Source organism: Cygnus olor, chromosome 14 (genome assembly GCF_009769625.2).
Source record: "Cygnus olor isolate bCygOlo1 chromosome 14, bCygOlo1.pri.v2, whole genome shotgun sequence".
In the NCBI taxonomy this organism is placed as follows: domain Eukaryota; kingdom Metazoa; phylum Chordata; class Aves; order Anseriformes; family Anatidae; genus Cygnus; species Cygnus olor.
The window spans coordinates 9,164,414-9,185,572 of record NC_049182.1 but is presented as its reverse complement, the minus strand read 5'-3'; the positions used below and the strand labels follow the sequence as shown (position 1 = coordinate 9,185,572).

The window sequence follows — 21,159 nt, the reverse complement described above, 5'->3', positions numbered from 1 at the left end:
TCCTGTGGGCAGAGCCCTTGTGCCTGAGCTTTGCCTGTGCTCGGAAATGTGATTCTCAGCATGAAGATGCAACATGATGTCTTAGTTTCCTATAATCCCTTAAATCCATCACAGGCCTCAGCCCTTTGGGGATTCAGATGCAAATGATAAGATTTCTGGTTGATGATTTTGGCTGGGACACAGCCAAGCGCTGCGTGGCTCGGGGGGCTGCAGGACACGGCTGTTCCTGCGTGTGACCGGCTCCGTGGGGGCCGTTTGACTCCGTCCCCGCGCCCCACGGCCGGCTGGCGCACAGGGCTCCTGCGTACAGGCACCACGGGAAGGAGCTGGGGGTGGGCGGCCCTGGGGGTGGCTCGGAAAGGCTCTGGGTTTCCTCCGGCTCAGCCTCGTGCCACGGGGGGAGCAGGTCAGGGTCCTGAGCCGTTGGGGAGCTTTTTGCTGGTAGCACGGGGTTCCTGCCACGGCCAGTTTTGGGGTGCTTGGCAGCTCTAGTCCTGCAGCTGGGATGCCAGTGCCTTCTGGGGCAGGGAACCGTCAGGAGAGGGGACTTTGCGGGCAGACTAAGTGTCCTTCCCATGGTCTGTGTGACCGGCGTTGTCACACCTTCCTGAGGCTGAGAGAGATGTGTGTTCCTCGTCTGGCTGTGCCGTGGAGGAAGGCTCTTCCCAGCAGCACCAAGCCCCCTGCCCTTACACGAAGCAGGACAGAGCCTGCCCTCAGAGGCACAGTGCCTGGGGGATGTGGCAGAGACTTTGGTGCCCAGATAGCCCCATACAGCCCCGTGCTTGCTCGCTGGGCTCGGGGGTGACTTCCTGCCCCTGGCCTCCCTTCTTACCGGGCTCTGCTCTGTTAACTGGCCCCAAAGCTGCCCCGGTGTCTGTGCCCGGAGGGGTTCCTTCACGACAGCGCTGTGACAGTGTTCTCCTCTCCCTTGGCAGGTCGTGGGAAGGCACGAGAGGGGACTCCTCAGCATGCTGGAGCTCTCGGAGAGCAAGTCTGCAGGTGGGAAGCTGCTTTCTGTGCCGGGGTGAGGGCTGCCAGACCTCCCTTTTTGGGGCTTTCGGGTCTCAGCTTGGGCTGTGCAGGCTGAAGGAGCCTGCTCAGGAGGCTGGGGGTTAGCTGGCTGTTGGCACCCCCTCGGGAGCCCCACGCCTGCTGTGAAGACTTGTGGCACAGCCCAAGATGTGCCAGTGATGCCACGGCCCAGCTCCATGTCACTGAGGTCCTGGGGGGGGGGGTCAGGGTGCTGCCCCCAAGGGTGCTGACGTGCCCTCTCCCTGCAGGTGCTGATGCGGGGACCCCCCTCGCTGGACTAGGACGACGCTCCCCTCCCGTGCTCCCAGCCCGTGCCGAGGAGGAAGAAGAGGCGGCCGGGGACAGCGCGAGCTCCCTCCCGTGCCGCCCTTTAGGCACCTCCGCGGTGCCACCCGCCACGGGCTGCTCGCTGGGCTCGGAGCCGCGCTCGGCGCACCGCTTGGGCAGCCAGCAGCAGCCCAGAGCCTGCCGCCGGAGGAAGCGCAAGTTCTGAGAGCTGCTCCCGCTGCCTGCTGCTCCCACACCCCCCCCTTTTATACGTTTTCTACGCCGTGAGCCGAGCCGGGAGCGTCGGGCGGAGCAGTGACTGTGTTTTATAGATGCCTGCGCGGCTTCGTTCCCTGTTAAAGAAACGGAAATATATTTATGTATGTTTTTATGAAACTGCAGCAACACACAGGAGTGGTGCCGTCCTTCTCGGGGGAGCAGGGCGCAGAGCGGGACCCCAGGATCAGACCCCCAGCCCCATGGCCCCAACACAGCACCCATGGGCCCGATCCTGGCTTCTATTGCCAGGGCAACGGGGAGCGGCGTTAGCAACGGTTCTGCCTCCCCCCCCCCCCCCCCCCCCCAGCACACCCAGGGTGCCACCAACGGGTGCCTCCTGCCCGCCGCCATGTCCAGCCCCAGGCGCCCCGGCTCCCAGCCCAGCCGCGGCGGCAGGACCCCGTGGAGCCCCTGCGGGGAGAGGGGCCGCCTGCCCCCCGTGAACCGGTGAGGGGCTGCGGTCCTGCAGCCGGGGGAGGACGCTGTGGGGTCAGGGGTGGGATGGGAAGTGGGGAGAGAGCTGGGCCCCCACCCCTCCTCCTTGCCCCTACCCTGGTTTTAAATGTCCACTCCCCGGGGAGAGACCAGCCTCCGGCCTCTTGCAGGTGCGTGGGCATGGTGATGTGGGGGCAGCAGCCTTCTCCTGAGGCGCCCGGCCTCGAGGACAGCCTCTGCGCCATCGCCGTGGTGGGGCGCAGCTGTGCTCTCTACCCCCGGCTGCCCGCTCGTGACGGCGGCGGGACGCTGCCGAGCCACGACGCTGCCCAGGCCTCGGCCCCCTGCGGCAGGGACGCGGAGGGGAGGTGGGGAGGACCGGCTGGGATAAGGCCCCTCCGGCCATGCTGCGGCACGGCCGGGGGCTCCGTGGGTGACACCACATCCCCCCACGCAGGGCCCTGGGGAGCTTCCAGCTGGGACACCAGGACAACATCCCCTCCTGCACGCCGGTAAGGCCCGTCCCTGCCTCTCCGTGCCCAGGGAGAGGTGTCCCCTGTCACCCCTGTCCTGCCGGCCTGCCCTGACCCACTGTCCCTAGGTGCAACGGGCGCTCATGTCGCTCACCCCCTCGCTGGAGAAGCTGCAGGTGGTGAAGTGCCGCATGCTGGAGGCCATGGACAAGGGGCTGAGCCAAGAGACGCACGCACAAGCCGCCGTGCGCATGCTGCCCACCTTCATCTGCTCCACGCCTGACGGCACTGGTGAGGCAGCCCGGCCGGGGGACGTGCTGCTGTGCTGCCCGCAGCTCTGCACACCTCCTCGGGGTGCCAGGGAAGGGTGCCGCAGGAATCCCCTCCTTGGGCTGGTTGTGGGGTCTGTGAGCTGCCCTTGTGCGGGGACAGAGGCCAGGAGCCAGCTCCCTGGGGCCCTGCGGTGGTCTCAGGAAGGGAATTGCTGCTTCCCCTGGGGGTGGGTGTCACTGGGACAGGGTGAGGAGCGGATCCTGGGCTGGCAGGTGGGGGCTGCCACGGGCAGGTCTCTGCCTGACTCTGCCACCGCTGCCCCGTAGAGAAGGGCGACTTAATGGTGGTGGAGCTGTGCCAGAGCCACGTCCGCACCCTGTTTGTGACCCTCCTGGGTGATGGAAACCAGAGCCCACAGCTCACGTACAAGATCTTCGAAATGCCAGCGGACATGCTGCAGGGAACCGGGGAAGCGGTACGGGGGGGGTCCGTTGCAGGGGCTGGGTACCACAGGGCTCCGACCACCTCCCGCACCCGGGGGTGCTGGGGCAGGGGGGCAGCTGCTCACCCCATGCCTTTGCAGCTCTTTGACTTCATCGCTCAATGCGTGCACAAGTTCCTGGAGGAAATCGGCACCCCCCAGCATCGCCTCCCCTTGGGCTTCGTCTTCCCTTTCAGCTGCAGGCAGACGGGGCTGGGCAAGGTGAGCGGGGCAGCTCCCGGGGGGGACAGAGCCACCCCCAGGCTGATGGCCAACGGCTCGCCCCCGTGCTCTCCGCAGGCCGAGCTCATCTCCTGGTCCAAGGGCTTCCAGTGCAGCGACGTGGAGGGGAAGGACGTCGTGCAGCTGCTGCAGGCAGCCATCAACAAGCTGGAGGTGGTGGGGGGGCTGTAGGGCGCTGGGTGAGGGTCCCGGCTGGGGACTGCCCCCCGCGATGGAGCTGACGATGCCCTGCTCCCCGCCAGCTCTACCACGTGCAAGTCATCGCCCTGCTCAACGACACCGTGGGCACCATGATGGCGAGCAGCTGGGGGGGGAAGCCCTGCGAGATCGCCCTGGTGATGGGTGAGCAAGCAGGCGGCCCCGTGCCACAGCGTGGCGGTGCTGGGGGGGCTGCGCCGGCGCTCAGCCCCCCTCGCTCCCCGTAGGCACGGGCACCAACAGCTGCTTCATGGCCGAGGCGGAGCTGGTGGAGGTGGTGGAGGAGAGCAACGGCAGGATGTGCGTCAACAGCGAGTGGGGCTGCTTCGGGGACGACGGCGCCCTCAGCGACGTGCTGACCCCCTACGACCACCGCGTGGACCAGGAGTCCTCCAACCCCGGGGAAAGGAGGTGCAGCGAGGGAGGGGAGTCCTGGCGGGCCCCTCGCAGCGATGGGGATGCCAGCAGGAGTGAATGCCCCCGCCGTGGTGCTCTCAGAGGGCTGGGGGTTGGTGGGGCTGTGGCTGGGGAGGGGGCTGACTCCCACCACATGCAGGTTTGAGAAGATGGTGGGCGGCCTCTACCTGGGGGAGATCGTCCGGCACGCCATGCTCATGCTGGCCGCTGAGCAAGCACTTTTCATCGGGGCCAGCACCTCCGTCCTGGGGAACAAGGACGCGTTCAAGACCCAGCAGGTCCTGGAGATCATGGAGTGAGTGGCTGGTGGCCGGAAGGCGTGACGGGTGGGTGCCCCCAGCCGCAAGCGGGCGGCTCTGTAAGTGCTCTCTCTTGCAGCAACGAGACGGGCATGGCCAAGGCGAGAAGCGCTCTGGAGGCCCTGGGGCTGCAGCCGAGCGAGCGGGACTGCTGCCGGGTGCAGCAGATCTGCCGGGCGGTGGTGAGCCGCGCCGCCGCGCTCAGCGCCACGGGGCTGGCCGCCATCCTCAGCCTCATGTGCCGCAGCCGGGAGCTGGAGCGGCTGGTGGTCAACGTGGGGGTGGACGGCGAGCTGTACCGGGCCCACGCCAGGTGCGGGGGAGACACGGGGCTCCTGGCTGGGAACATCGCCCCTTGGGATGCCTCAAGCCCGGCCCTCACCCTCCTCTTCCTCCCCACAGGTTTGGGGAGATCCTGCAGAGCGTGGCGGGGCTGCTGGCACCCGAGTGCACGGCCACCCTGGTGCCCTCGGCGGACACCAACGGGCGGGGGGTGGCCATGGTGACGGCGGTGGCCCAGCGCCTGTTGACCCAACGCCACGAGGTGGAGCAGCTGCTGGCCCCGCTGCGGCTCAGCCGTGTGGACCTGGAGCGTGTCCAGGCGCTGATGAGGCAGGAGATGGAGCGCGGGCTGGGCCGGGACAGCAACGTCGACGCCTCCGTCCGCATGCTGCCCACCTACGTCTGCAACACGCCCGACGGCACCGGTGAGGGACAGGGTGTGGGGAAAGGGGCCTGATGGGGGGGGGGGGGGTCTCTGGCCCTGCTCATGCCCCCAGGTGTGTTCCCTGCAGAGAGAGGCGACTTTCTGGCGCTGGACCTGGGGGGGACCAATTTCCGGGTGCTGGTGGTGCGTGTGATGCAGGAAGGCATCCACATGGCCAGCGAGATCTACATCGTCCCGACATCCGTCATGCAGGGCACCGGCGAGGCGGTGAGGTTCTGTGCGGGGAGCACAGCACCGGGCAAGGGCTGGGAATCGCCTCGGCCCCTGCTGCCCTGGGGCTGCCTCACTGCACATGCCTGGGGGCAGCCCCCCTGCGTCGCTCCAGCTTGACTGCGGCCCCTCTCCACAGCTCTTTGACCACATCATCGAGTGCATCATGGACTTCCAGACGAAGCAGAACCTGATGGAGCAGGTCCTGCCCCTCGGCTTCACCTTCTCCTTCCCCTGCCAGCAGCTGGGCCTGGATAAGGTGAGGGGGCAGCGCTGGCCCCGCGGGATGGGAAGGGTCCCCGGGTGTGATGCAGCCTGGCCCCTGCTCCTGTCTCCCTTCCAGGCCGTGCTGTTGACGTGGACCAAAGGCTTCAGTGCCTCGGGCTGCGTGGGGCAGGACGTGGTCCAGCTGCTGCGAGACGCTGCACAGCGCAAACAGGTGGGGAAGGGCTGGGGACCCCTCCCCTGAGCCCCCCCGTGCCAGCCTGCTGGTAACACCTGGAACCCACTGGGTGCCACCAAGCCACGTGTCCCCATCTCCTGCCTCCAGCACGTAGCGCTGAAGGTGGTGGCCGTGGTGAATGACACCGTGGGAACCATGATGGCCTGTGGCTATGACGACCCCAAATGTGAAATCGGCCTCATCGTGGGTAAGGGGCACCTCTGCACCCAGGGGGGGTCTCTCCCGTTCCTCGCCCCAGCTCTCCAGGTGCTGCCGGGGCTGGGGCCGGCAGGTGACAGCGGCGCTGGGCTGCAGGGACGGGGACCAACGCCTGCTACATGGAGGAGAGGAAGAACGTGGGCACCGTGGAGGGGGACGAGGGCCGCATGTGCATCAACATGGAGTGGGGGGCCTTCGGGGACAACGGCTGCCTGGACGACATCTTCACCACCTTCGACCGGATGGTGGACGAGAAAACCATCAACGCGGGCAAGCAGAGGTGGGCGAGGGACCTGGCATGGGCAGGGCTCTGGGGGGGGGGGGGGGGGCACTAAGGCAGCCGGGGCTGTGCCTGGGGCAGGTTTGAGAAGCTCATCAGCGGCATGTACCTGGGCGAGATCGTGCGCCACATCCTGCTGGCAATGGTGGACAAACAGCTCCTGTTCCGCGGCAAGCCCTCTCTCAAGCTCCAGACCAGGGACATCTTCCAGACCAAGTTCCTCTCCACCATCGAGACGTGAGTGTGGGGAGCCCTCGTGTTGGGGCTGAGCGGGCGCGGGGTGCTGCCACCTCCACCCCATGCAGTGGGATGGTGACGGGGACAGCGACACTAACCGTGGCCCTGCTCTGGGCCAGCGACGGGCTGGCCCTGCAGCAGGTACAGGGCATCCTGCGCGACCTGGAGCTGGACGCCAGCTTCGAGGACAGCATGCTGGTGCGCGAGGTGTGCCAGACCGTGTCCCTGCGGGCAGCCCAGCTCTGCGCTGCCGGCCTGGCCGCTGTGGTGGAGAAGATGCGGGAGAACCGGGGCCTGGCCCAGCTGGCCATCACCGTGGGGGTGGACGGCACCTTGTACAAAATGCACCCGCAGTGAGTGCGACGGGCGCCCTCCACGTATCCGTGCCCCGTGTAAGGCGTTTGGGGCATGGGGTGGCCCTGCTGGTGCTCAGCCGCCTTGTCCTGTCCCCGCAGCTTCTCCCAGAACCTCCAGCAGATGCTGCGGGACCTCGCGCCCAACTGCGCCGTCACCTTCCTGCAGTCGGAGGACGGCTCAGGGAAAGGCGCCGCGCTCGTGGCGGCCGTGGCCTGCCGGGAGACCAGCCCCTAGGGACAGCCCCGTCCCCCTCCTCCTCGCCCCCAATAAAGTGCTTTGCTCTGCACCTCTGACTCCTGGGGTGAAGGCAGGGGGCCGGGGGGCACAGCTGGGCAGAGCCCCACGTAGCAATATATATCGAATTTATTTACATTCACGTCCGCCAGACCCCCCCGCCCGCGGCACCGCTATGTACATAAGGCCAAGTGTAAATACTTGAATGCACTTAATACAGAATTAAAAAAAACGGTCTTTACACAACACGGCACGGGGCCCGGGGCCGCCCAGCCCCGGGCGGAGACAGCACGACGGCACCGCACGCACCACGCACAACCCAGCGCCCGCCCGCACCCCGGCCCCGCGCCGAGCCCGGCACCCACGGCCATGGCCACAGCCACGGGCAGCCCTCCCGGCGGGCGCGGGCCGGGAGCCGTGGGGCAGTGGGGCCCGGGGGCCGGCCGGGGCCCCCTCCTGCCCCACGGTCCCCAGGAGAGGGGCCGGGGCCCCGCCGCGGCTCAGCACTCGGCCTCGGACACGGCGAAGAGGGCACCGTCCTGCTTGCCCACCTCGGCCACGGCGGCGGCCAGCTGCGAGAGGTTGCCGTTGGGGAAGTGCCGTGCCTCCCACAGGTTGAGGATCATGGCCGTGGGGCTGGGCTTGGAGGCATAGAAGCTGAGATGGCTGCGGGGTAGAGGGACGGCGTCAGGGCACGGGGACGGCTCACCGACGGCATCACCCCGCTCCCAGGGACCCGCAGGGTGCCATGGGTGCAGGATGAGGCCGGACATCCTGCTGTCCCCATCCCCATCCCCACGGCACCTGTCGAGATTGAGTTTCTGGGCCAGCGTTCTCCAGTCGGCTCCCCGGGCGCATGGCGTGTCCAGGCTGCTGATGATCTTCTGGCGGATGAGGAAGGGGATCTTGAAGGCACTGGGACCCACCAGGGCCGGGGAGCCCACCTCGCTGTCGGGGACCAGCCAGTCCGAAAACCTCGTGTCCTGCAGGGGACAGCACCGCGGGGGTGAGCTCGTCCCAGGGGTGCCGGGGGGGTTCCCCCCGCCCTGCCCTCACCTTGGCGATGTTGAAGTTGATGGTGAAGCTCTGCCCGTCGCCCTCCACCTGCCAGATCCAGATCTTGCAGGCCAGCTCACACGTGCTGGGGCTGAGGCGCTCCAGGGTGAAGGTGCAGTGCAGGTAGGGCTGCAGCCCGCTCCAGATGTGGTAGAAGGGGATTTCCTGCGGCGGGGCAAGGGCGGTCACGGCAGCGGGGACCCCCCCCCATCCTTCCCTCGGGTGCCAAAACCAGCACATGCCCTCCTGTTCCCCTTACCTGGTAGCTGGCGAGCAGCTTGCTCTTCCAGAGCGAGCTGGGCATGTCGTGGATGGAGAGGCGCAGGTTGTGGTAGCTGTCCTTGAAGTGCAGCACGCGGGGGGCCCCGATCAGCTGCCCCCCCATCTGCTTCTCCAGCTGGATCACCTCCTGGTGGCGTGGGCAGATGTTGGGCAGAGCCCACCCCGCCATGCACCCCCGGTGTGGGGTACAGACCCCCCCCCCCCCCCAAAATCCCAGCACAGGGCGGGGAGCCCCGGTACCTTGAGCGCATCCTGGGTGTCGCTGAGGCAGTAGACGCGGATGTTGTACTCGAGCGAGGGGCAGGCGGCGGGCGCGAACAGGACCAGCTTGAGGCGCTTGGAGGCCGCCATGCTGAGGGACTCCCCGACCAGGGCGAAGCGCCCCAGCTGCTCCGTGAAGATGTAGCAGGCCTGCGCCTCCAGCTGGCAGTAGTACAGCTCCGTGCACGGCTCCGCGCCCAGCTGCAGCACGTCCTGCGGCACGGGGAGATGCAGCCCCCCCCCCGCCAAAAAAAAGCCCCCCATGGGGGGAGTTCCTCTCCCCACACCCCTTCACCCCCTTCGGGGCGCTCACCTCCCACGTGCCCTCGCACGACTGCTTCTTCAGCCGGAGGCTCCAGTTCTCAGCGCTGGCCTCCACGCAGTGCCCCATGGCCAGGATGGCGGGGCGGGTGAGGAGGACGCCGGGGGGGCCGCAGCTGACGATGGGGCTCAGCAGCGTCTGGCAGCCGGCTAGGGGCAGCCTGGGGGGGGAGGAACAGGAGGTTTTGGGGGGGTTGAGCATAGCCAGCACCCCCGCAACCCTGATACCTGGCAGCCCCAGCACCTACCTCACCTCCTCCTGCTTGTGCAGCGTCAGGTAGACCTCGTAGATCTTCCCCCGCGGGATGGCGTCGGGTGGGATCAGCAAGCTGATGCCTGGTGGGGGGGGGGGGGGGGGCGGGACGAGACGCAGGCAGCAGGCTGAGCCCCCCCATCCCTGTGCCCCGTGGGGCGACGCAGCCGCCGGGCGGCCCCCCCCAGTGCCCGCCGTACCTGTGTTGGGGATCATGAGGCGCCCCCCCAAGAAGTTGAAGGTGCCGTAGGCCATGTTGGTGTTGCCGCGGGGCAGGGAGCGGAAATAGCTCTGGGTGGAGAGCCGGGCCACGAAGTCGGCGCCCTCGGCGGCGGGCGAGCTGTGGTGCAGCGTGTGCCGCCCGGCGCCCAGCGGGCTCAGCAGGTGCCCGTTGGGCAGCTGGAGCTTGGCGGGGCCGTCCTGGCGCGGGCACAGCGAGCCCTGGTAGGTCATGGTGGCCGTGCTGAGGTCGGGCTGGATGGTGAGCAGGCTGGGGTTGTCTGCGGCACAGAGCGGGGGCCGTGGCGCTGCCGCCCTCGCGTGGGGGCACAGCTGTCCTGGGGGCCATGGGGGGCATGGCCCCAGCTCCACGGGAAGGACCTGATGGGGCGCAGCCACCCACGGGGGCCCAAAGGGTGTTGAGCCCCTTACCCACAGCACAGACCCTACAGGGCCCAAGGAGCACCCAGCTCCAACCCTGTGCCCAGGGACCCTATGGGATGCAGAGCCCGCTATGCACAGCCAGGGGCTCTATGGGATACAAAGCACTGGCCCGCCATCGGAGACCCTATAACAGAGCCCCTGTCCCAGCATCAGGGACCCTATGGGGCACACAGCCGCTTCCCAGAGACCCCACAGGGCACGGTGCTGCTACCCAGGGAGACATGGAGCACACAGTCCCTCCCCAGAGTGCCCCCCCGTGAAACTGCCACCCCAGGGAGCAGGGGACGCCGTGTCCCAGCAGCGTGCAGCTGGCAGCGCGGGCACGCAGCCCTGTCCCCTTCGCTCACCGGCCTTGCTGGGCTTGATGCTGACGGGCTGGAAGCCGGCGGTGAGGATGGAGGAGTCGGCCACGTCGGCGTCCAGGCCCCCCTTCTTGCGGCAGTACACCAGCACGCCCACCAGCAGCAGCAGCACCAGGCACACGGCCACGGCGATCAGCCCCACGTACAGCGCCACGTCCTCAGCACCCTGGGCGGCTGCGCGGGGCAGCGTCAGCACTGGGTGCAGCTCCGTGTCCCCGTTCCCCCATCCCTCGGCGTGCCCTCCCCATGGCACTCACCGGGGCTGCAGAGCTCGGAGGTGCAGTTGCGGGTCTCCAGCTCGGCGCCGTGGCACTCCTGGCCCCCGTTGCGCGGCGCGGGCTCCGAGCACTCGCGGCTCCGCCAGTGCGTGCACTCGGTCCCACACACCGACCACTTGCTCCACTCCGACCAGGCTCCGTCCACTGCGGGCACAGCGAGGGTCAGGACCCCGCCGGCACCCCCTCAGCACCCCTTCCCCTGCCCCGGGGCCGGGACAGACAGACAGACACACGGGGGTGGGCGGACGAGACGGTGGGGGGTGGGCGCGACGATGGGTGCAGTGGGGCGCAGGCGGTGCCGCGGGCACAGCGGGTACCTGGGCAGAGGGTGGTGCAGGCGCTTTTCTGCACGTTTTGGCCCTCACAGAAAGCCCCCCCGTTGAGGGGCGTGGGGTTGGTGCAAGTCCGGCTCCGCTTCTGCCAGCCCCGTCCGCAGCTGGTGCTGCAGCCCGACCACTGCGTCCACGTCGACCAGCCGCCGTTCACTGGGTGGAGAGGGACCCGTCAGCACCCGCCGGGCCGGGGGGACGCCGGGGGACGGGGACAGTGACATCGGGGTGGCACAGCGGGGTGGGGAGCGGCGGGGCCGTACCGTAGACGGTGATGGCGGCGGAGGCGCTGCGGCGGCGGGCCACGATGTTTTTGGCCACGCAGGTGTAGTTGGCGGTGTCGGCCAGGCGGGCTTGCCGCAGCACCAGGCTGTGCTCCGGCGTCACGTAGACGTTGGCGTCCAGCGCCGGGTCCACCAGCTCCTCGTTGCGCAGCCACTCCACCTGTGGGCACGGGGACGTCGCTGGGCGCCCGTTCGGGGAGCACCCACGGCATCCCTGCAAGCAAAGGGCATGCGGTGGCCCCCGACGCCTCGTCCCACGGCTCACCTCGGCGGGGGGGATGCCCTCGGGGGGGCGGCACGGCAGCACGATGCCCTGCTCGATGGAGACCTCCCTGGCCGTCGGCTCCTGCTCGAAGTTCTTGCGCAGATCTGGGGAGGCGCAGCACCCCGTTATAGGGGCCAGCACCCCGCGCCCTGTCCTGCCTGGGGACCCGCCGGGGCAGCCCCGGACACTCACAGGCAATGCGCACAAAGGCCTTCTGGCTCTTGGTGGTGCCGGAGGAGCTCCACGCCACGCACTGGCACCAGTACTCCTCCAGGCCGAAGATCTTCTCCACTTGCTGGCGGGTGATTTCGATGCGCACCTCCATCACGGGCAGCCCTGGGACGGGAGGCAGCACGTGAGCACCGGCCGCCCAGGAAAGCTCCCCACGGGTCCCCAGCCCCGCGCAACCCCCGAGAGGGATGCACGTGGCTCCCCGCGACCACGGCTGCCGCCAGGAGCCACGGTGGCTTGAGGGAAGCGGCGCTGAGCCGGCGCTCACCAGTGCTGCGGTCGGTGCTGTGCTGCGTGACGTGGTCGCCCTGGTGCACCCACTCGCCGTTGCACTTGAAGTAGATCTGGGTGGCGGGGGTGGCCCGGCAGGCCAGGCTCACCGGCTTGTTCTTCACGATGTACACGTCCTCGGGCTCCAGCAGGAAGCGGGGCAGCAGGTCTGGGGACGCGCCGGACACGGGGGTGGCCACGGTCGCGCTCTGCTGAGCACCTGCAGGGACACGGGGACTCGGCCACCTCCAGGGCCACCGGTGACCCCACTATCTCCCCACGCCGCCAGCACTGCGGCAGCCCCGGCAGCCCCCCCCCCCCCCAGCCCCGCCATCCATCAGCGAGAGGAGCAGCGCGGTGGCTGCGCCCACTGAACCCGCGCCGATCCCTCATGTCCGCACTTAGTGCTAATGAAAAGGAAATGTAGTGTGACCAATAAGGGACATCGCTCACTCCTCCCGGGGCGCTGCAGGCACCCGCTGCCCCCCTTCCCCTGCACGCCGCAGGGGCCGCATCCTGCCCAGCCGCAGCCCGGCGTGGTGGGAGCCAGCGGGGTGCGCACCCCATTCCCGTGCCATGGGGACACAGCGTAGGGTGACACGGTGGCATGCCACGTCCTGTGTCACATCCCGGGAGCTTGCACACGCATGGCACACAGGGACTGGCCGTCCCCAGGTGTCCCCAGGGTGGCGAGGGTGGGTTAGGCCATGCAGGTTCATCCCTGGTGGGGATGAGCATCTCTTGGCTTTGCCTGGGGGCTGTGGCAGCCACCACAAGGACAGGGACTCAGCGGGGACAGCAGCGCTGGGGACGTGGCACGTGGTGGTGGCCGTGTCCCCCAGCCCTGCAGGCAGCCGCGTGCCCCCGCAGCCGGCGCCCCCGCTCCTCCCGCCCCACGCAGGCGCCCGCTGTGGAAAGAGTTAATAAAACAGGGCCCTAAATAAGCATTTGATTAACAAACGATAAAATAGCGATTGTGTCACTGAATGAAGCTGTAATTGCTGCTGCTAATTGGCTGGTTAGGATTTAATAAGCAATTAAATGGGATGGAATGCGCAGTAATTAAGTGCCTTCGTTTGGCAACTGCCTGCCGCCCCCCGCGCACCCGCCGTGCCCCCAACTTGCCGCCAGGCGCGGGGTCCCCCTGCCCACCCGGGCAGCGCCGCCTGCCCAGCGGGGACACGGGGGACACGGGCATCCCTTGGGCCCTGGCTGAGTGTCCTAGAGGGCTCCGTGTCCCGCTGCCCCCCCCGGCTGGATCGGGCCCCTCCGGGCCAGGGAGCGGGCGCTGAGCAAGCCTGGCCGCGGTGCCCAGCGGGACGGTCAAGGTGCGGCAGCTCATTTACACGGCGAAGATAAACGGCCACCATAACGCGCCAGTTATTACCCCATCAGCACTTTTACAATGTCGCTAGCAATTAATTTAATTAAAACCCCTGTCTGGGATATACAGGCATTTCATATTTCACCGGTTTAATGACACCCACCCCCAGCTGCAGCCTGGGGGGTCACGGCACGGACAGGGGCTGAGTGTCCCCCCGCTGCGTGCCGGCGGTGACGCGGGTCACTGCAGCCCCCGTGGCTCACGCCACGGCACCCATGGCGCTGCTGCCTCCTTCCCGTGCACGCTGTGCTGTGCTGGGGGGGGAGGGGGGGCTGCAACGGCCAGAAAGGCAACCCAGCACCAAGGGCTTTATTTCTGAACTAAGAGGGTTGCTCTGCACAGCAATAAAGCTGCCGGGCTGCGGCTGGCATGCGGGTTAACGGACTCGCGGCGCTCCAGGGCCCTGCCTCTTAATCACGCGTGGAATGAGCACGGAGGGCGCTGAGCCGGGCGCTGCCCGTCGCGGCCCAGCAGAGCGGTGCAGGGCGGCAGCACCACGGGTGGGTGCAGCATGGACAGGAGCCCCCCCCGGCCCTGCACCCAACGGGGCCACCAGCGCCTTATGGGCAGGGTGGGATGGACGCAGCACAAGGCAGACCCACGGAGCCCCCCCCAGAGGGATGCCATCCTGCTGCTGAGCACCATGCTGAGCACCAGTGTGGCTCTGCCATGGTGTGACCCGGTCGAGGCACCGATGGGCTTCGGCCATGGGCAGGGCTGTGGGATGGAGCTGGCCTGGAACCCTGGCGAGGGGGCGGAGGGACCACGGTGTGGGCCCCCCAAACCCCACGGGCACCCCAAGCACATCGTGGCTCTCTCCTACGCACCACAGGCACCCCACAGCACGGCCACCCCAAACCCAGCGTGCCCCCCCGCGCACACCACGGACACCCGCACGTACTGCGGGCGTCCCACAGACCGCGGGCACCCACCCCACCCGCCGTGGGCGCCCCGTGCAGCGTGGGCACCCCGCAGGCATCGGGCCCCCCACGCGGCGCTGCGCGGGGCTCCCACACCGCGCGGCCTCTCCGCTCACCTGCCGCTGCGTCGCCATGGAAACAGGCGAGATGCTTATGTCACCTTGGCAAAGGGAGCCGCCTAACTTCGGGAGGACGGGGGACACGGGGACCGGAGGGGGACAGGGGGGTGCTGGTCCTGCTCACCACGGCCCCGACCAGCCGCTGTCTCGGCAGCGGAACGGGTGATTGGGACGGCGGCGTGCTACCAGCGCCGATAAATCACTGCTGCTAAACCTAGTGCATTAAGCGGGGCTTTATTATCAATTATCCCCCACCCACGTGGGCTAACGAGCGCAGCGGCGGGCCTAACAAAGGGGCAGCGTGCCGGGGAAACTCGGGGTGCTGCGGGGCTGGCCACCCCCTGCCCTCCCAGGGGGACGTGGGCACCCGGCTTTACCCCATCACTGCGGGCTGTCGGCCCTGCCGTGCGCAGCCCCCGCTGCTCCCTGTGCCCCCCCGGGTGCTGCCACCCCCAGGGGCCCCTCCATGTAGCACCGGAGCCCCCCCAGCACCAAGCACCGGGTGCACCGTTGCCACTGGGCAGGGTGAGACTACGGGGTGCCCCAGTGGGGAGGGGACCCCACCAGCACCCATTACACCCCCACCCCGGGGCTGTGCCCCCCACCCCCCAGCCAGGTCCCACTGCTCCTCAAGGGACCGTTCCCGCGCCCAGCACCGGTTCCGAGCTCCCCAGTGGTGCTGAGCGCGGCACGCCGCTGCCTGCTGCGAGGAGACGCGGGGAAGGTCAGCGTGTTCTTGGCGAGGAGAGCCTGCCCGCGGGCGGCCGCAGCAGCGCCGGCCCCGTGCCGCCAGCTCGCCGTGCCACCCCTGTCCCCTGCCCGCAGCCCCGCGGCCACCCCGGCACCGTGTGCAGTGGGGACCTGGGTGCCAGCCCCTGCCTCTGCCGGCTGTGCCCCCCCGGGGACCTCCCCGCATCACCGCGGGCATTGCAGCCGGCAAATTAAATCCCCAGCTGGAGCCCCATACATCGCGGCCCGCGCCAGGCCTGGCACTCCATTAAAATGAAAGATTTCCTTGCACTTCGCAGGCGCCCGGCCTGCGCCCCGGCAGCAGGTAATTAAAGCAATAATTGCTGCTGATTGCGCCCGCCTAAACGAGGGAAAGGCGGGTGCTGGGGGGTGGAGGACGCCGGTACCGCCGTGCCCAGGAGAACCTGGGGATGCCAGCCCCGTGCGCCCCACGCAGCCCGGGCACGGGGTCCCCTTTGGCGGGTGCCGAAGTGGCACCGCGCGGAGATGCCAGCCGGGCGCCGGTGCCAGCTCCAGCCGGGCAGCGAGCCAGCAGGGTCGGATGCCAAGGCCGGGCGGCGCAGCCCGGCTCCGGGCCAATCTGGTGTGCGGCAAGCCCCGGGCAGCAGGGACGATGGGCACAGGGCGCCAACGCGTCCCCGAGTGCTGCAGGACACGGCCGTGTGCCATGGGCACGGTGCCACTCCCCGCCCTGACAGCGTGTCCCAGCGTCCCATTGCCTGGCACCACCCCACAGGATGGCCACGTGAGACCCCGGCGTGCGCCCCACGGGTGCCAGCCCCACGGGTGCCAGCCCCACGGCCACGACCCGTGGCACCGCAGCGGCTGCGTGGGGGCCGCAGGGTGCCCGGCTCCCAGCGAGCGCGTGGCAGCGTCTGGGCGCTGATTAAGCATGCGGTTGTTATGAATGAATTAGTCAGGCGGGTTTGCATGACAATGGAACTGCCTAATTACGGATTTTAGCTGATAACACTCTCCCCATTACATGCAATTAGCATGTGCCAGCGCGGGCACAGCTCCGCGGGCTGCACCCTCGCGCCGCCCCAGCGCCCGCCAACGGGGCTGCCGAGGTGCGTGGTCTGAACCATGCCCACGCCTCCAACACGCCGCCCCACGGCCGGGTTTTGGGGACAACGGGGTGCCGGCAAAGCAGCAGGGGGCAGCAGCCTGTCACCTCCCTGCGGACCAGCTCTGAGTGCCACCAGCTCTGGGTGCCACCAGCCCCTGCAGCCAGCGCTGGGCACCCAGGGCACCCCAGAGCCTCCCTCGGCCCCGCTGCCCCGTAGCACAGAGCTCTGCTCCCAGCCAGCCCCTGGTGCCCACCGAGCCCCCGGCCCCAGCCCCCCGGCAGGACTCGTGCCAAGCCATGCCAGCCCCAACAAGCAGCGGTCGGAGCGCTGCACGGGGAGAGGGGCCCGGTGCGATGCGGTGCCTGGGGGCTGCCCTGGTCCGGGCTGTGGTGGGGTTGGGACCCGGCCCGGGGGAGCCAAGCGGCTTTTCTGGCTCTAACTGACAGTGAAGAGCAAACGCTCTGACCGCACTGTGTCCCCGCCGGGAGGAGCGTCAAGGTCACCCTCAGCGCTGGGTCCCCGGCCGCAGCGGGAGGGAACCAGGTGGGGGGCCGGGGAAGGCCCCTCTGGCCACACCACAGTCCCAGGCGCCGGGGTCCTGCCCCATCCCACCCACAGCTCCGTGCCCCACGGCTGTTACCAGCAGCCCCAGCACACCACAACCCTGGAGCAGTCGGGGCTGCCCAGGAGGGGGCTGGAGCCTGAGCCCCCCGCCCATGGCCAGGAGGGGGTCCCAGTGCGCCCTGTCTGGAGCCAGCCCACCCCATCCTGCCGGCGGGCAGACACTCGACCTGCAGGAGCCGACAGCCAGAGCAGTGCTGGCACCGAGGGTGCAGGGCAGGGTGGGACACGCTCGGTGCCATCATCCCCGGGGGGCACCGGACCCCAGGTGCACCCACAGCTGCGAGGTGCTGGGGGTGGCTGCGAAGGTGCCCTGCCCCAAGCGGCACCGGCAGCGCCCCGATCCCCTCCTGCAAGCACCTGCCAGGCTCCGCCAGGTTTGATGTAGTGCCAGCCCCACGTGGCACCGAGCCAGAACAAACAGCCCTGGGCAGGCTGCGTCTGCCGCGCTCGCGCTGACAGCTGGCACGGCAGCTTCCCGGCCGCCCCGCGCACGCCAGCCCTGCCCGGCACCCTGCCCTCCTGCCCGCCCCGGTGCTGAGCCTGCCGTGGGATGCAGCGAGCTGGGGGGGCTGCAAGGATGGGGGTGCAGTGATATGGGGGTGCCCTGTGGAGCCAGGGGGGCTCTGGAAGCCGGGTGAAGCTGGCGGCACTCCGTGGCTCAATGCATGGTAAGAGCCGTGCCCCCAGCCCCCAGCTGCCCCCAGTCCCTGTGGCCCCAGGGATGTCGGTGTGATGGGGATGTGCCCAGGGGGCAGGGGATGCACTGGGCCTGGATGAACTGGGGGGGTGAGCACCAGCTGCTGTAGATGCGAAGGGGAAGGGGAAAGGGAAGGGTCCTCGGGCAGCGGTGGGCCAGGGTAGCTTCAGGGAAGGATTCTGCCCCCGTGTCCTTGCCACCCACCAGAGCAGCAGCAGAGCGGTGCACCTCTGGCACCTCAGCACCCTGCTGCCCGTGGATCTGCTCCTGCCCATCCCTGCGAGCACCGGGAGCACAGCAAGGTCCGGAGACACCGCTCCACGGCTGCAGGCAGGGCCCCGTGCCCGGACACCTGGGTTCCCCTGTCCTGCACCTGTGCCTCACATCCCTGGGGAAGGGATGCCGTGCCATGCCGTGCCATGCCATGCCGTGCCGTGCCGTGCCGTGCCGGGCTGGAGAAGCACCCAGAGCACCGAGGCCCAGCCCCACCATGTCTGTGCCGAGCGGCGGCCGTGCAGGTGGCTGGGATCGGTCGCGCCGCGGCCGGCTGTGAGCTGCCTGCCAAGCGAGCAGCAGCGGCGGGCGAGCTCCTGCACCGCACTGCCCCGAGCCAGCGCTGGCACCGCCGCCCCCCCGGCTCCACATTTTTCCCTCCGCACACCCGGCACGGGGCGCACCCACCGTCCTGCCACCCTCTGTCTGTGGGTCACCATGGGGACAGCCACGCTCCTTGCCCGGCTGGGGGTTGGTGCCCACAGCGCCCTGCGTACGGGGTCCTCAGCACCCACGGGGGCTGCACCCCAAGGACGGCAGCGTGCCACCCACCCTGCTCGGCCCTGCAGCGTCCCTTTGCAGACGGGGCCGTGCTGGGAGCACTGGGCGCTGGGTCCCCGTGGTGCCCGGCCAGGAAGGATGCATGCGGGTAGCACGGGGGCTGCAGCCCCCCCATGCCGTTAGGGTGCGTACCCGCTCAGCCCACCCGGGTGCCACCGTGCCCACCTGGCACATCGAGGCCAGGCGAGGGGACGTCTGCGGTGGTGGCAGGAGGGGTGGTGGCCGGGACCCCAGGGTGCATAGGAGCCCCCCCCAGCCCCGGGGCCCCCACCAGAGCGCACGTCCAGCTCGGGCGCAGCTCCCCTCCCCCTGCTCGGTCCTTTGTCTGCAGCCGCCACTTCCAGGCTAACGTGACACCTGCCAGGAGCCGCCGCCACCACGGGCACCCCCACGCCCACCCCGCAGCCCCCGGCTCGCCGACGGGGGGGGTCCCGGCCCGGCAGCTCCCCCTCCTCCCTCCGCGTCCCGGCCCCGGGGCTGCGGGCACACGGGGCGCACCGGGCTCCACCGGGCTGCACCAGCACCGACGCAGCCCCACGTACCCCATTCCTTGGCCCCCCAGGTGCCCCCCCATCCCCACCCAGGGGTGACAGCAGCCCTGTCCCCTCCGCCACGGTCCCCCGCGTCCCGCCAGGTGCCGGGGCAGGCAGGGACCCCCCGCGCTGGGCGAGGACCCCCCGCGCGGAGCAGCTCCACTGCGGGCTCCGCGGGGGGCGGGGAGCGGAGCCGAGGCGGTTGTGGGGGGAGGACACGCGTGTGCGGCCCCGCGTGGGCGTGGGGAGGGGGCGGCAGTGCCCGGCTCGGGGCAGGGCGCACAGCACCACCGCCGTGCCCGGCCAGCCGGCACCCCGCGGCCAGGCGGTGCCCCGGCGCTCCGCAGCCCGGGGGGGGGAGCCGGGAGGCAGCGTGCACCAGGCACGGCACGGCACGGCACGGCACGGCACGGCGGCCGGGGGGGGGGGGGGGGAGGACCCCCCCTAAGCCCCCAGCACCCCTCACCCGGCCGGGCGCCCACCCCGGGGGGTCCCTCCGCTGCCCTCCCGGGGATGCTCTCCCGGGGGTGACCTTGCCCGGGGACTCACCGGCGGCGGCCAGGAGGGCAGCGGCGAGCAGGGCGCCGAGCGGTCCCGGCGCGGCGGCGACGACGGCGGCGGCGGCGGCGGCGGAGGAGGCGGCGGGGGCCCGGCGGCGGCGCGGCCGCGCACCCATGGCGCGCCCCGCGGAGCGCTGCGGGCCGAGCGAGCTGGCGGCCGCGCTCCGCGGCGCCCTCAGCGGGCCATGGAGCCCCCGGCCCCGGCCCCGGCCCCGGCCCCGGCCCCGGCCCCGCCGCTGCTGCCGCCCGCGCCGCGCCGCCCCGCACCGCTCCGCCCGGCGCCGCCAATGCGGGGCGGCCGAGCGCGGACCCGCCCGCGGGAGGGACGGCGCAACAGCTGGGCGCGCCCCCGCCCGCCGCCGCCGAGCGGGCACGGCCGCCCCCCGCCCCGCACCCCGGCACGGCTCGGCTCGGCACGGCACGGCTCGGCACCCCGCCGTCCGCCCCGTGCGCCGCCCTCCGGCACGGCGCTGCCCGGCCCGGGGACGCACGGGTGGGCTGCAGCCCTCCCCCTGCACCGCGCCCCTGCGGGGGACGGCACCCACGGGTGGCACCCACGGGTGCGGCAGCGCTCCCACCGGGGGTGAACTGTGTCCACCGAGCCCGTCCCTGAACAGTGCCCAGACCCCCCTGTGCCCTCTCCCCCAGCCCCTGCTGCCCCCCCATGATGGGCAGGGGTCCCCCAGCCCACCAGGCACCCCCACGGACACCGGGGTGCGGGGTGCCCCAGCAAGCGCCGGCTTGCGCTTGGAGATGTCACGGATGCGGGGACGCTGTTTAAAGGGAAATGTGCCACCCGTGGGCACCCAGCGGGCAGCGAGGCCCCACCTTGCCACCTCCCCGCACTTAGGGGTGGCACGGGCACCGGGTGCCATCCAGCCAAGGTCCTCAACCAAGGCTGGTGTTATGCTGCAGTGTGGGCATGGGGCAAGGAGGGGGGAGGCTGCTTTGGAGTGCCCGAGGTGATCCCAAGCCAGCTCCAGTGCTGCTGAGCAGCCCCTGTCCCCGAGCAGCCCCTGTCCCCAGCAGCAGGGGCCGGGCAGGGGGCAGAGCTGGGCAGCAGCTCCGAGCGCCGCGCAGAGTTAATTTCATTAGCAGCTCCAGGAGCAATTAACAATTGCTCTGCTGCCTTCAAGAACTGAGGCGGGTGTGAAGCCAGCGCGGATCTCCAGCCCGCACCGCAGCCTCCACCTGCCCCGGTGCAGGGCCGGCAATGCCGGGCAGAGCCGCAGCCACGGCCAGCACAGCGCAGCGAGGGGCCATGGCACACACCGGGGAACGTGGGTGAGATGAGGATCTCATTAAGATCTCCCACAATCGGGATGCTCCCACTGCTGGGGAGCCCCACACCGATACAGCCACGTGCCAGCTGTGTGCACGGGTAGGGATGGAGCTCGGGGGGTGGCACCCATGGGTGCCTGCTCCCTGCCCACCGTCCTGTGCTGTGTCACCCCTGAGCCCCGGCACATCCCGCATGGGGACCGGTGGGTCTGGCAGAGGCACCCACCAGCCCCCTTGCATGGGCAGGAGCCCCAGCACGGCGGTAAACACCCTCCTTCAGGCTGGCTCATTATTACTAATGGCATTCGCATGGAAACAGGATGTTTTTACTCCTCGCCGCTCCATCTGCTCCTGCTGAAGTCACCGCGCCACACGTGAGCTCCTGGGGGCTGCCATGGGAACCGGGACCGGTTCACCTCGCAGCGC

General features: G+C 69.8%; 3 protein-coding genes across 8 annotated transcripts in view; 2 read left to right on the top strand and 1 right to left on the bottom strand.

Annotated features, from left to right (window-relative positions):
- Positions 1-1,703, top strand: part of UIMC1 (ubiquitin interaction motif containing 1) — a 37,435-nt gene extending 35,732 nt beyond the window's left edge. For all 4 annotated transcript variants that reach the window (XM_040573875.1, XM_040573873.1, XM_040573874.1 and 1 more), the window contains 2 exons: positions 939-1,002; positions 1,284-1,703. In XM_040573875.1, coding sequence (XP_040429809.1) covers positions 939-1,002; positions 1,284-1,316 — 97 coding nt within the window. In that variant the 3' untranslated portion in view covers positions 1,317-1,703. The remainder of the gene's footprint in view (positions 1-938; positions 1,003-1,283) is intronic.
- A 98-nt stretch (positions 1,704-1,801) lies between these two features.
- Positions 1,802-7,190, top strand: HK3 (hexokinase 3). 3 transcript variants are annotated; one of them, XM_040573825.1, is made up of 20 exons: positions 1,802-2,028; positions 2,187-2,384; positions 2,474-2,528; positions 2,618-2,780; positions 3,089-3,237; positions 3,346-3,465; positions 3,544-3,639; positions 3,729-3,828; positions 3,912-4,095; positions 4,241-4,396; positions 4,480-4,713; positions 4,803-5,107; positions 5,195-5,334; positions 5,477-5,596; positions 5,681-5,776; positions 5,888-5,987; positions 6,095-6,278; positions 6,360-6,515; positions 6,635-6,868; positions 6,971-7,190. In XM_040573825.1, exons 1-20 carry the CDS (start codon positions 1,802-1,804, stop codon positions 7,104-7,106), a joined length of 3,153 nt encoding a protein of 1,050 aa, XP_040429759.1. In that variant the 3' UTR covers positions 7,107-7,190. The 3 variants fall into 3 exon arrangements, with proteins under 3 accessions (XP_040429759.1, XP_040429760.1, XP_040429761.1); XM_040573826.1 differs by lacking the exon at positions 2,187-2,384; XM_040573827.1 differs by lacking the exon at positions 4,480-4,713.
- Positions 7,191-7,217: 27 nt separating this feature from the next.
- Positions 7,218-19,568, bottom strand: UNC5A (unc-5 netrin receptor A). The gene is made up of 16 exons (XM_040573832.1): positions 19,442-19,568; positions 11,960-12,181; positions 11,653-11,796; positions 11,461-11,564; positions 11,175-11,355; positions 10,900-11,067; positions 10,562-10,726; positions 10,290-10,478; positions 9,480-9,779; positions 9,275-9,362; positions 9,019-9,187; positions 8,685-8,918; positions 8,422-8,571; positions 8,163-8,327; positions 7,911-8,089; positions 7,218-7,772 (listed from the first exon to the last, which is right to left on the bottom strand). The coding sequence occupies exons 1-16, from the start codon at positions 19,566-19,568 to the stop codon at positions 7,607-7,609; spliced, it is 2,751 nt and encodes a 916-aa protein (XP_040429766.1). The 3' UTR covers positions 7,218-7,606.
- Positions 19,569-21,159: the final 1,591 nt, after the last annotated feature.